Source organism: Lepidochelys kempii, chromosome 14, assembly GCF_965140285.1.
Source record: "Lepidochelys kempii isolate rLepKem1 chromosome 14, rLepKem1.hap1, whole genome shotgun sequence".
Classification (NCBI taxonomy): Eukaryota; Metazoa; Chordata; order Testudines; family Cheloniidae; genus Lepidochelys; species Lepidochelys kempii.
Window position 1 is genome coordinate 33,595,948 of NC_136393.1, and position 12,692 is coordinate 33,608,639.

The 12,692-nt window shown below is 53.8% G+C and overlaps 2 protein-coding genes across 11 annotated transcripts in view; both read right to left on the bottom strand.

The window, feature by feature from the left end:
- Positions 1-12,692, bottom strand: part of LOC140898275 (uncharacterized) — a 2,445,793-nt gene that overhangs the window by 1,476,056 nt on the left and 957,045 nt on the right. The gene's annotated exons all lie outside the window — the stretch shown is intronic.
- LOC140897995 (C-type lectin domain family 2 member D) overlaps positions 490-12,692 on the bottom strand; it is a 49,202-nt gene continuing 36,999 nt past the window's right edge. The window contains exon 4 of the mRNA XM_078848649.1: positions 490-799. Coding sequence (XP_078704775.1) covers positions 637-799 — 163 coding nt within the window. The 3' untranslated portion in view covers positions 490-636. The remainder of the gene's footprint in view (positions 800-12,692) is intronic.

Sequence of the window (12,692 nt, forward strand, 5' to 3'; positions counted from 1 at the left end):
AGGGGTCATAGAATTGTATTACTTCTTTGTGACTCTGTGTTTTGTAGCATTTATGCTTCTTTCTTTTATTTTAATAAAGATCTTAACAAGTTGGTTTTGTCCTCAGTATAAGTGTCCTTGCCACACACCCGGAGGGTCCTCTCACAATATTGAACTCTCTGTGTTCTCTATCCCTATAGCCTGAACTGGGACAAGAACCTAAATTATCTTCTGATCAGATCAGTGCTGAGCAGTAAACACATTAGCCCATAAAATTCAGGTCAACACTGCAAAGGTGTGGGAGATTCCCACACATCAGCCATTCTTTTTACGTGACAAATCTGAGGACCTGTCCCAGACTGAGGGGTCAATAGAGGTGGTTTTGGGGAAAAAATACAAAAATACAAAAAATATTCAAAACAATGGGATCTAAATTAGCTGTTACCACTCAAGAAAGAGATCTTGGAGTCCTTGTGGCTCCTAATGTGAGCCTGAGTTTAAAGGTTCAAAAGCAGAAGGCACATACGAAGAATCCACAGTTTAAATGAGACACACTTATTGCTTGCGGGCCCCGCTGCCTGATTTTGAGATCCTGGCCAGGCTGACGAACGGGGACTTGGCTCGTTCAAGTAGGTGTGAGTTGGATCAGTGTCACGTCTAGGAGTCCCATTTCGAGCCCCCTTCCAATGCAGTCTCTTTTCCCATCACATACACCTCAAGTTTCCTACAGATCCACCGTCTTCCCATGTAGCACCGTGAGCTGCTGACCCCTTTCTCGTCGTTCAGATACGCGCAGTCACCTCCTCCTCTTATCTGAAACCTGCAACACAGAAGCCAGGGAGCTGCAGTCAGGCAGAGGCCAGGCATTTCACATCAGTCCCAGCCAGGGGAGCCGTTCTCCACAGTGCAGGCCTGAGTGCGGAGCAGCTACTCTCCCAGCCCCTCAGGAGCAGAGCTCAGGACACGGAGTCTGTACCCCAGGAGAGGGCCACAGAGGCCCAAACTCGGGACAGTGTCTGGTGGCTATTCAGACCCAGTCAGGCTGGAAGCAGGTGGGATCCAAAGGTTGGGTCCAATACAGCAGAATGGGGACTGTCCATTGGGGAGCCCTGACCCAGCGCCATAAGAGCCTGACTTTTCAAAGTACTGAAGTAACCCAGACCAGGGAAGTGGGGGGTCTCCATCCTCCTCTAATGGCTGGCCTCCATAAGAGCTTTATCAATCGGAGGGGGGGGGGTTCAGTTAAAGAAGTGGATTCTTTCGCTCCTATGGCAGAGGCTCATGCTTCTAGTGCTGAATTCCGGGGTTCAAACCCTGCTCCGGGCTCAAGCAGCGCTGGTTTTGTGATCACACTTGGAGCCCACTGAAACCCATCGCAGGGTGGTGGCTGTGCAGCCATCACTACTGTACCCCGTTCCAGTGGGAGCCCCAGGCGTCCAGCACCTGTGAACCGCAGGCTCCCTTAACATCGGTGCCTTGTTGCGGATTCAGAGGCCTCACCAGCCAAGTCACTCAAACCTGCCGGCTGCAATCCCCAGCGGGACCTGCACCTGCCATGCAGTGCTCGGCATGCTGCCCTCTCTAGCAGCCACTGTTAACCTGAGCTCCCTGCTGCCTCCTTTCCCCAGGGGGGGTCAGACACCTCAGGGACGTTGCTGAAGAGGGCTGGGGGAGAACAGCGAGTGTCCCAGCTGAAATCCCAGCGCGCTGCGAGGGCATCTCTGGCTATGGCGGGCTCTGTCTCCGGCCAAGCACCGTACTGCGGGGAGGAGCCGAGAGTTCAGGGACACGCCGGCTTCCATCGGTCTCTGACACACGCAGGACGCGAACGGACCAGGGTCATGTCTGGTGGTTTCACTAGCACTGAATGGTGGATCTACCTGAGCTCAAACCGCTCAGACACCAGAATCCCCAAGCCCAGGGAATTAGTCCAGAGGGGCGAGAGAGACTCACAGGTGGTTGAATTTGGTGCTGTTGGTCCATTTCCAGGGCTGACCCTGCTCCCTCCAGAGGCCGATCCAATGGTCATAGACACCCTTATGGCGCAGCAGGAATGCCTTAAAGAAAGCTGAGGGACAGCAGGTATCAGCCCCAGCTCCCGTGCTCCCCCCACCGCCCCTCCAGGGCTCTGTGCTGCAGAGAATCCCAGTCACATATTGAAGGGTGCTCAGTTTATTTTCAGGGGGGATTTTCCCCTCCCTCTTGCAAAGCACAAGATCCCCCGGGCAGTCTTAACCCTCCCACCGCACACAGCAGCCCCACCCCAGTGCTCCCAGTCACCCACACCCCAAGTCCCCCTGAGCTGGGGGCAGCTGTTGGGTCTGAGCTCTCTGCAGAGACGTCTCTCCTCACAGAGCAGCCACCGCTCACCCCAGCAAGGCAGGAGGAGGGAGGGAGGCAAGCTGAAGTGGGAGGGGTCAATGTGAAAGGATCCCCTCCTCCCCGGCCTCCTCAGCTGGCTGCTCCTTTCCCATCCCCACAACAGGTGCACTGGCTGGGTTCTCAGTCCCACTCCAGCAGCCAGCAGGCCAGGAGATGCTTGAGCCAGCCCTGCCCTAGAAAGAAGCTGTCTCCCTATTTGGGGAGGGGGGCAGCGGAGAATGGGCAATCCCTGTGATCACACACAGACAGTAGGGCCCTGGGCCCAGCCAGGGCTGGCGTTCAGCGGCTGGAAGTTCATTCACTCCGGCCTCCCAGCACGGGAGGGCTCACAGCTGCTCCTCACCCCACGGGGCAGAGCCCAAGTCCTGCTGCAGCAGCCACCCCTGTGCCCAGATTAGTGTCTGGCAACTCGAGAGTCTCTCACTGTTTCGTGCTCACTGTCGATCCCAGCCAGGGAGGCACCCGGGGCAGAGCAGCGGCTTCGGCTCTCGGTCCAGCTCCCTTCCCTCTCTGAGAAATAGTAGCATTTCCCTCGGTATCCCATCCAGCCGTCTGCGCACGAGGGGCTAGCAGGGGGGCACAGATCAGCTGATGAAAGCTGAGAGGTCAGCGCTGAGAATGAGACAGTCACATGGAGGGTAAGAGTTGCATCGAGAATTGGGCATTTGAGTGGTACAAAAATTGGTCAACTGACCAGTCAAATCTGTCAAAGAGTGGTCAGATATTTTAAAATACCAATTTATCAGAATTGGTTACCTCCCGCCAGGAACAAAAAAGAGCAAGACGTCATTGTCTCCAGTAGGTTTAGCTTTCGATAGATACGGATCTACCTAATTTTTTAAAAAATGTACTTCACTGAGTTATTTTAGCTCAGAAAAAAAAGGCAAAACAATGAAACCAAGTTCTTGAAAACACCAGTGAGGCTCCAAGACGCAATCCGAAAGGCAGGCTACCTCCTACCCCCAGGGCTCTCGCTGGAGCATTTGACTGCGGCCAAACAGGCAGTCAATTGACCGGCTTGCCAAGCCCATTGGGACCCCCAGCTGGGGCTGGTCCACTGCAATCAGATGCAGGGGGACGGAGACGTTTGTCACAGTAAATTTGCCTGGCAAGAAGGATTCCAGGGACACTCCCAGCCTGGGAGGGACTGACACAGCTCAGAGCATTTCACCCCAGGCACAAGATCAACAGCTGGACGTTCAACCTAGCAACAAACAGCAGGTGAACTACTGAGAAGAACGTGGGAACTTTCACTCAGGGACATGAAAGCCACAAGGGGGCGCCAGAAACCACAGCCATGGGAAGTGACCTGTTGCACTGTGGGCCAGGAATGATGGAACTTAATTCACCTCCTACCTGCAGACTTTTCTCTCCCCAAACACAGCAGCAAGAAAGGCACTTTCTGGAAGCCCTCATGGCAGTGTAACCCTTTCAGAGCCATGAAAGAGCAGCAGTGGGGTCACCCATAAGTGACACCAAAGAGGATTTGAAAGGCCTGTCTAGTTGAGAGGAGTTGGACTCAAACCCCTCCAGATGTTTTCGAGCACATCACTTTTGTTTGCACCACAGTAACTCGGTAGCTGGTTTTCAAGCCTTCCCATGTGGCTGGCGCTCAGCGAGGAACAGACACTCTAAGTTGGGAAGAGTTAGGAAACGTGGCAGCGGTGATCAGAAAGCGAGCATGTGTTCACCTCACTCACAAGGCATGTCTGACCCTGTAGATTTAACTGTCCAGTGCACGGTAGCCCACACCCCTGCCCTACTGAACTGAGCAGAGAAGTCAGTGACGAACAGTTGATGGCACAGGCTGTCTCCACCATCCATCTCCAGCTCAGATGCCACATGTTCTGCAGAGCTCGCTGCACCTGCAGGTGTGTAACCAACCCTAAGCTCACAGATTCCCACCTTACAAAGTGAGAGCCAATGCTGCCCGTTGCAGCAGCCTGCCATTAGAGCAGGGAGCTGGGATTCAGGGCCCATCTGTATCCGAGCAATCTGCACCAGTATAATCACAGTGACGCAGTGACATCAGGGCAAACACCTCCTGGAGATGCGCTGGAGCAGTGCGGCTCGCTCTGGTAACTTCCTGCAGCGAACTGCACCAAGGCAAGCTCCGTTGTGCACCAGTGCAGTGCGTCTGCTTTAGCGGTTTGCCCCAATTCAACTGCACGGATGTCATGACATCGGCACAGAGGATTCCTAATGCAGACGGAGCTGGATTCAATCCCCTCTGCCAGCTGCTAAACCCTCCTGGGGCCCAGTGATCAGATCCCAGGACAATAGAGAAATCCCACCCCCGACATTCCCCAGCATGCCCTGCCCCAGACAACGGGGGGATACAACAGGGTTCATGTTCACCGCAAACAGACGCCCTCTGCACGAGCACACACTGTCTGGGCAGCCCGGGGGAGTGAATGGTGCTAAGGGACCCTTCATGGCCAAGCTCAGCGATTGGGGGGTTTCCACACTGCGCTGGTGGAGGGGTCTAGACTGAGTTCTACAGCTCATTTCAATGACACGGCAGCACCTGCCGCCCGGCCACAGGCGTGACCTGAAGATCCAGGAAGGCCAAGCTGGTAACCTCAGAGCAACACAGGGAAGGCAAAGGGCTCAGGGTTGCACTGCACCCTGTCCCACTGGACACCCTGGTCAGGGACTGCTTCATGGCGCGTGGCAAAGGTGACTTGGGTCCAAAGTGCTCAGAGATGGGCTGGGGGGGCTAATGTCAGTCAGATCGTCCTGACACAGAGAGTGCCCAGGTGCAGGGGTCTGGGAGGAAGATCCCCCAGGAATCCTCTGCCCCAGGGGCAGAAGCCGGACAGGCCGGGAGGAGAGAGTGAGTGTGGTAGGTCACGGGGGAATGGGATGCGCGGAGATCGTAGATGGAGGGGAAGGGAGCGGGGCGGAAGCTGGGAACTCACCTGCCAGAGCAATGATGGCAGCAATCAACGCAGACCATACAACTATCACTGCAACCACAACTCTACAGGTTGGACTTTTCTTGCAGTTCCAAGGAGGGTCTGAAACAGAAAGACCCGTCAGGCAGGGCTGGGAGGACACGTCTCACTGACAGCACCGGGGCTGGAGCTGCCCTGGAACATGCACCGTTCTTGTCTAGTTTTTGTAAAGCTCTCCAACACCACTTTCTACAAACCATTACCCTCTGATCCCACTGAGGGTTTCCAAAAGTTAGTGCCTGTCTCACCCACTGCAACCTGCAAGGTCTCGTGCCAGCAAAGGGAAGCTGCTCCCAGATCTGGAGCTGCATTCGCATGTCCTGAGGGCTGTCCTGCACCATGGTCACCACGGGCAGGTAGGTCATCAACCTCCATCTCTGTCCCAGCTGCAGGATGGCCTCTGGTTCCTGCTCCCTCAGGCACTTGGAGATACTGAAAAAGGGGTGGGATTGGCAGAGCAGGAGAACAACCCATGAGGTTAAGAAATGGCAGTGAGAGCTTTTTCCCTCCCTGGGAGATTATGGTGTCCCTCTGTGGGGACTCCCTTCCTGGCAGATGCTAGTGAGCTATTGAAAGAGCTCAGCCTGTTTAGATTATAAAAAAGATTGGGTGGTGACATCATAGAAGTGTTGAAGTGACTTCATGGAGAGAAAATATTGGGTATTAAAGGGCTCATTAATCTATCAGAGAAAAGCATAACAAGACCCAGTGGCTGGAAACTCAAAAGAGACCAATTCGTATTAGAAAGAGGGCACACATATTCAACAGTGAGGACGAATCACCAAAGGAAGAAACTAGAAAGGGAAGTGGTGGGAATTCCCCACCTCTTGATGTCTTCTAATGAAGACTAGATGCCTTTCTGGAACGTGTGTAGTCAAAAATTAGCTCCTATGCTCTACAGAAAGCATGTGATATGCAGGGGGTCAGATGACACGCTCTAATGGTCTCTTCTGTCCATAAAGTCTGCTAATTTATGAAAAAATGAGCGTAGCATGGGGAGAAGCCTCTGATGTTTTACTGTGTTCGGCTTGAGCCCACAATGAACGCTCATTGAGTGGGGTGATCCAGGGGAAGCAGCTGAAACATCCAATGTGGCTGGACAGGGGCAGGACATCAGCACTGCAAGGGAGTGGTGGGTGTGGCAGTGACAGCACAAGGGCCTTTGGCAGGACCTCAGCCTATTGGACAAAGGCGGTAGGGAGGCGATGATCTCACAGAGAGAATTGACATCCGCCAGGCAGGACAGGGGTGCAGGACAGGGGCCACCTCGGAGATCCCTGTGGCTTTGCTTCAGCACGTCTCCTTCTCGAGGTCTCTCCTAGAGGACTGAGAGAGCATTCACTTTCACATTCGTGAGCGCAAGGAGGACCCTCTTCAGAGTTTTCTCCTTTTCTTGTAGTGGTTTTGATCGAAAACAGACGTCCCTGTATAGAAGGTAAGAGCCTCGGAGAGGTTTGGAACCTGTTCAGTCTGATCCATCAGGTGTCGGCTGATTTTTAGGAATGGAAAACACTAGATTGCGGGGGCAGCATTTTATTTCCGACCTAAGACTTTGTCCCTTAGAATTACTGGGGATATTGGGGTTTCTCCTTTTTGTTTTCCCTTTTCCTGTCTCTCCCTCCTTTCTCGTCTTCTCTTGCATCTTTGTCCTTTTCCCCTGCTTTCCTTTCACCACCAGGACCTGTCTGTGCGTGTGGAGTTGGGGACGGAGGGGGGGAGGGGCGGTTGCACTCCAACTCTCATTGCGGGAGGCCCTCCCAAAGACATGTGGCTGGAATAGTGCTCTAAGAGTGACTCCCTCCGGTGGTGACCCGGGACATCTGGTGAGAACTCTCAGCTTTCTGCTTCTCAGAGTCTCAATGCTGATTGGGGGAGTTTGGGGCTATTGTGAGGGAGGAGGCTCAGGTCCTTGTGACCCTCTTTTAAGACCAAGGAAATAGGGCGTATCCAAACATGTATTTGATTGCTCTTGCCGCTTTTCTCCATTCATTGTCTTGGAGTAATTCACGATTCTCTCTCTAATGGGCTAGTTCTTCTAAAATACTTACTAAAGAATTAGGTTTTAATAAAGCCAAATGCAACCCCATACCTCCAGTAACAAAGGAGTCAGGCGGCACCCTACAGAATTGGGGACAATCCGCTGGAAAGCAGTGACCCTGAAAAGGATTTTGGGGTTACAGTGGACAAACTGTTCAACATGAGCTGTCAATGTGAAACTGTGTTAAAAAAGGTTAAAGCCATTCTTGGCTGGATAGAGTAGTGAGGATGGAAAGGGAAGTGAAAGAGCATTGGTGAGACTGATGTTGGAATGTTGAATCCAGTTCTTGTGTCCACATTTTGAATATTATGTTAAAACAATTGGAGACGGTGCAGAAAAGATTCATAACTGAGTGATGGGGATGATGCCCTATAATGAGACATTGAAAAAGCTCAATCTGCTTAGTATATACAAGAGAAGAATGAGAAGTGAGTTGCTTGACTTCATGGAGAGAAAATGTTGAGTATAAAAGGGCTCTTTTATGTCGCAGAGAAAGGCATGCCAAAACCCCATGGATGGAAGCAGAAATCAGAAAAAGGATAATGACAATAAGACCCAGATTTGTAAGAGGGTGGTTTGTCATTGGCACAAAGTACCAAGAGAAATGATGGCTTCTCCATCTCTTGATCTCTTCGAATAAAGACTGGATGCCTTTCTGGAAAATGTTTGAGTAAAAGAAAAGCCCAGCTCTTCTGACATACAGGAGGCCTTAGGATACGCAGGGGATCAGATTAAATGCTCGAATGGTTCCTTCTGGCCATAAAGTCAACTAACTTGGGAAAACCAAATTGCGGCCTGGGGAAGAACTTCTGTGTTCTACTATGTAGCCGGTGTCACCCCACAAGGAAGTGATATTGCGTGGGGTGATCCAGGGGAAGCAGCTGAAACATCCAATGTGGCTGGACAGGGGCAGGACATCAGCACTACAAGGGAGTGGTGGGTGTGGCAGTGACATCACAAGGGCCTTTGGCAGGACCTCAGCCTATTGGACAAAGGTGGTGGGGAGGCGATGACCTCACAGAGAGAACTTGACATCAGCCAGGCAGGACAGGGGTGCAGGACAGGGGCAAGCTCGGAGATCCCTGTGGCTTTGCTTCAGCACGTCTCCTTCTCGAGGTCTCTCCTGGAGGACTGAGAGAGCATTCACTTGCACGTACGTGAGCGCAAGGAGGACCCCCTTTGGAGTTTTCTCCTTTTCTTTTAGTGGATTTGCTCGAAAACAGACGTCCCTGTATAGAAGGTAAGAGCCTCGGAGAGGTTTGGAACCTGTTCAGTCTGATCCATCAGGTGCTGGCTGATTTTTAGGAAAGGAAAACATTAGATTGTGGGGGCAGTATTTTATTTCCGACCTAGGATTTTGTCCCTTAGAATTACTGGGGACATTGGGGTTTCTCCTTTTTGTTTTCCTCTTCTTTTTCCTACCTTTCCTACCTTTCTCTTCTTGCTTCCTTTGTCCTTTTCCTCTGTTCTCCTCCCACCACCAGGAGCTCTGTGTGTGGAGCGGAGTCCGGGGGGGGTTGTGGGAGGCCCTCACAGAGAGGTGAGACTGGACTAGTGCTCCGAGAGTGATCCCCTCGGTGGTGACCGGGGCCATTCTTTGGGCTATTTGATGAGATCCCTTAGCCTCCCACCCCTCAAAGTCTCAACCTTGATTGGCTGAGGAGGGGGCTATTGACAGGGAGGAAACTCTGGTCTTTGTTGTTCTCTTTTATGACCAAGCAAATAAGTCACAATCAGTTATACGTTTGACCAATGTGGATGCTGCTCTCCATTCATTGTCTCGGAGCAGTTCATGATCCTCTCGAACATTCCAGTTCTTCTGAAATAATTGCTGAATAATTACTATGAACAATTGTTGGTCTGTAGCTCATTTGAGAGCAATTCTGCTACTGACTGGCTGCATCAGCTAAGACAAGTCCCTGCTCCTTTCTCAGCCTTCGTTTCTCCTTCTGTCAAGAATGAATAACAATCCTCTCCCACCTGCCTCGCCATGGGTGGATGCTGGGGATCCACTGAAGAGTGTCACTCGGAGCAGTGCAGACTAGGGGGTGTCCTATCACACTGAGCCATATCAGATTATAACCTAATATTCGATTTGATTTGTATTTTATTGTTTTGAAATTGTGAAAAGCAGCAACTACTTAGCTCAGACTGAAGCATCTCATCCAATTTTCTAGAGCATAGTGTCTCCCCTTTGTGTATGATGAGACAGTTGAATGCACTGTGATGGACAGGAGATGCTCTTGTTTTGCAAACAGATATTTTTGCAAAGAATTTTCATCCTACTTGTTATGATTTCAAGAAACAAAGTGGTTTCATTTGAATGGATTTTCTGACAGAAAAAGGTTTCCATGAAAATGTTCACACCTTATTTCCTGGGCCTTATCCCTGCCTCTGGGGGGTTGTTGTCTGTTAGTTAGAACAGGAATCAGGACAGTTGTCTTCTCTTTCTGTCTCCGTCACCGCTTCGCTGTGTGACACCTTGGGTAGGTCCAATGGGAACAGGGTCAATTCTCTAACTCCAGGCAGCAGGAAGCCTGGGTGAGATAAGGGATGTTAAGGCCATCTGCGAAGGAGAAAGGGATGTTTCCAGGTGTTGAATGTCAAGAACTCTAAACTTTGCAAAAATGGATAGTCTCGAGAAACAAGAACTAGTTGGGGCCAAACTTTAACCATTGTCTTTTATAAAGCCCATTCAGGAATGTGAGTCCCAGAGAGCCATAGAGAGGGGGAGCAACTTGCCCAAAGTCCCACAGTCCCGCAGCAATGGAAGCAGGAGTGACACTCTCTCTCAAAGGCAGGGGGACCAGCCATTAGGGCCTGGTTGCAATTGCCAGCTGTGGGAGGGAGTGTGCGGCAGTGGTCAGTGAAGGGGTCCATCCATGGCTCTGATACTCGGTGTGACCCTGTGGTCATAGCTGAGGCCCGTTTGCCATCAGTAGGGTTGGGGTCCCATGGCTACAGCCCAGTGGGTTTGGGAGGCTCCAGGAAGGTGAGTAAAGTGCTGGGATGTCAGGATCCCGGAGGCGCTGTCACCTCCGCCCTAGGGCCGTGTTCTGCACCCCCTGCTGCTGGCTGAGTTTCTCCGTCCCTTGGCAATCAGACAGACTCTTGTTTTCACAGCCAGTCGATCGCCCTCATGTCATCACCCTGCCTGCTGGCTGGGCAGGGTAACTCCTGAGGTCACCACCCTCTCCAGCCTGCCTTGGGCTTGGAGAGTGAGGAGGAGGGTGAGGGACGTCTGCTGATCCTGAACATCCGCCATCCATTGTACCATCACTGAGAGAACGTGAGTGGCATTCGGGTTCCTCGGTGTCTTCCCCTCTCTGTCTGGGGGAGAGACTATCTCCAAAGGGGGATTTCATTTGCAAACAGCCCCCAAGAGCCCCTCACTCTTAGGCCAGGCAGGGGCTTCTCCAGAGCCGTCTCCAGTGTGTTTGGAAAGGTTCCAGCAATGGGGCTTCCCAGCCCTTCCCCTCCCAGCCCTTCCCTCCCAACCCTTCCCCAGGCTGAGAGTCTCTGAGGTGAGCCAGACCCTGTGAGCTGCTGAGCCTGGAAATCAATGGGGAATGAGGAGGGCTCTGTGCTTCCTGTGCCGAGGGCCTTTCTGACTTTGATGTGAGGAATGATTTCCCAGGAGAAGTCCGGACTCCTGGGTTCTGTTCCTTCTCTAGCCTGGGCGGGAGAGTGGCCTGGGACGACAGGAGGGGACTGCTTCTCCAGAGTAACCGATAGTCTTTGGGACTGACCTCATTGCTGGAAAAGGATGAGACTTCCTGGCTATTGCAGCAGCAGGGATTACGAGGGGGAACGTTGGGAGCGGATCATGCAATGAACTCCTGCCCGTGTGTGTAGATGGCACTCCCTGCACTCCTGTGCGGGCAGAGGGGGCGGCTGTGGTTGGAGGAGGGAGGAGAAGGGACGGAAAAGGCCCAGGAGTGAAAGGCTGCCTTGAGTCCAGTCTCACCCCTGCTCCCCGCTCGGTTCCAGGATGGCCAGGCTCCTGCGGATGTTGCGGAGGAAGGCTCTGCAGGTGGCCCCAGAGCCTGAGGGAAGCAGCTGCCGTCTTCCCAAGGGGCAGAGCAACCCCTGCATCCCTGCTGGCGGGGAAGCAGCTCCCGTCCAGGCCAGACAGCGGAAGTGCCCAGCCTTCTGGAAAAGGAACCCGGCTCCCGGCGCAAGCGCCGAGCTGGGAGAGGCCCCGACCAGGCCCCAATGGAGCTGGCCCAGGCTGCGGTTTCGCAGACAGGACCCAGCCCAGGAGGGGCGCCGGGCAGGGTGGCTCTGGGGCTTGTTGTGTGGGCAGCAGCGGCCCCAGGAGCCCAGACCTCATTCCCATCAGGAGGCATCGCCCTGCCCGGTCTCTGAGGACCTTCCAGCCCCCGCCGGCCAGGAGGGGGAAGGTCCCTGTCCCAGCACCGGCAGCTCAGCCTGGGACAGCGGCAGCACCTGGGCCTCTGGCAGCAGCCAGGCCGATGGAGGCCACTGCTTTGTTCCAGGTGAGGAGCCGGGCTGGGCTCCGGGAGGGCTGAGGACGGGATGTGAACACCCTGGGCCCAGATGCTCTCCCAGGGATATGGAGGGGGGTCCCCAGCCCAAGTGTCTGGCCTGAGCCCCGCGAACCCCACGGACAGCAGCAGCCGTCACACAGCTGCCCCTTCCGCACGGGGACCTGGGGGTGGGGGCGTGAAGAGCTGCTGCTTCAGGGCCAGGGGAATCGGCACGTCCCCTGGAGTCCTGGGCAGGGGAGGGGGGCTCTGCTCTGGGCTTCTGAAGCTGTTGGGGCCTGAAGGCATCCCTGAGAGGGAGGTTTGGGGCCCGATCTGCCCTGGGTGCCTGAGGTGGGAAGGGGGGTCTTGAATCCTGCTCTGCCCACCACACCCCTCTCCTTCCCTCCGTGGTGCAGGGACCCCCGGGATTCAGAGCACGAGGAAGGGGTGGACATGGCCAAAGATGAAGCTGCTCTCAAGGTCATCCGAGAGCAGCTCAAGTGCAGAGATAAGGTACAAATGTTCCCCACCTGGGCTGGAACCAAGATTGCCCTGTCCCTTCCCAGCATCCCCACCGCTGCCGAGGATCTTGTGCCTCCTGATCCACCACCCCCAATGGGACCCTTTTACATCCATGATGTGGGACCCCCAAGATGGGGGTGTCCCACAACAGCCAAAGTCATCTCCCCCCACAGGCACTGTCCCAGTTCCTGATCCTGCTTGTGTAGGAGTGGGGGGGGATTTGGACAATAGGCGGGTCCCCACAATCCCCCATTGAGGCCTGAGCCCTGGAGCTGGTGTGGGTGGGGCAGGAAGGTCCCTCATTAACAGGTTCTCTCTCGCTAT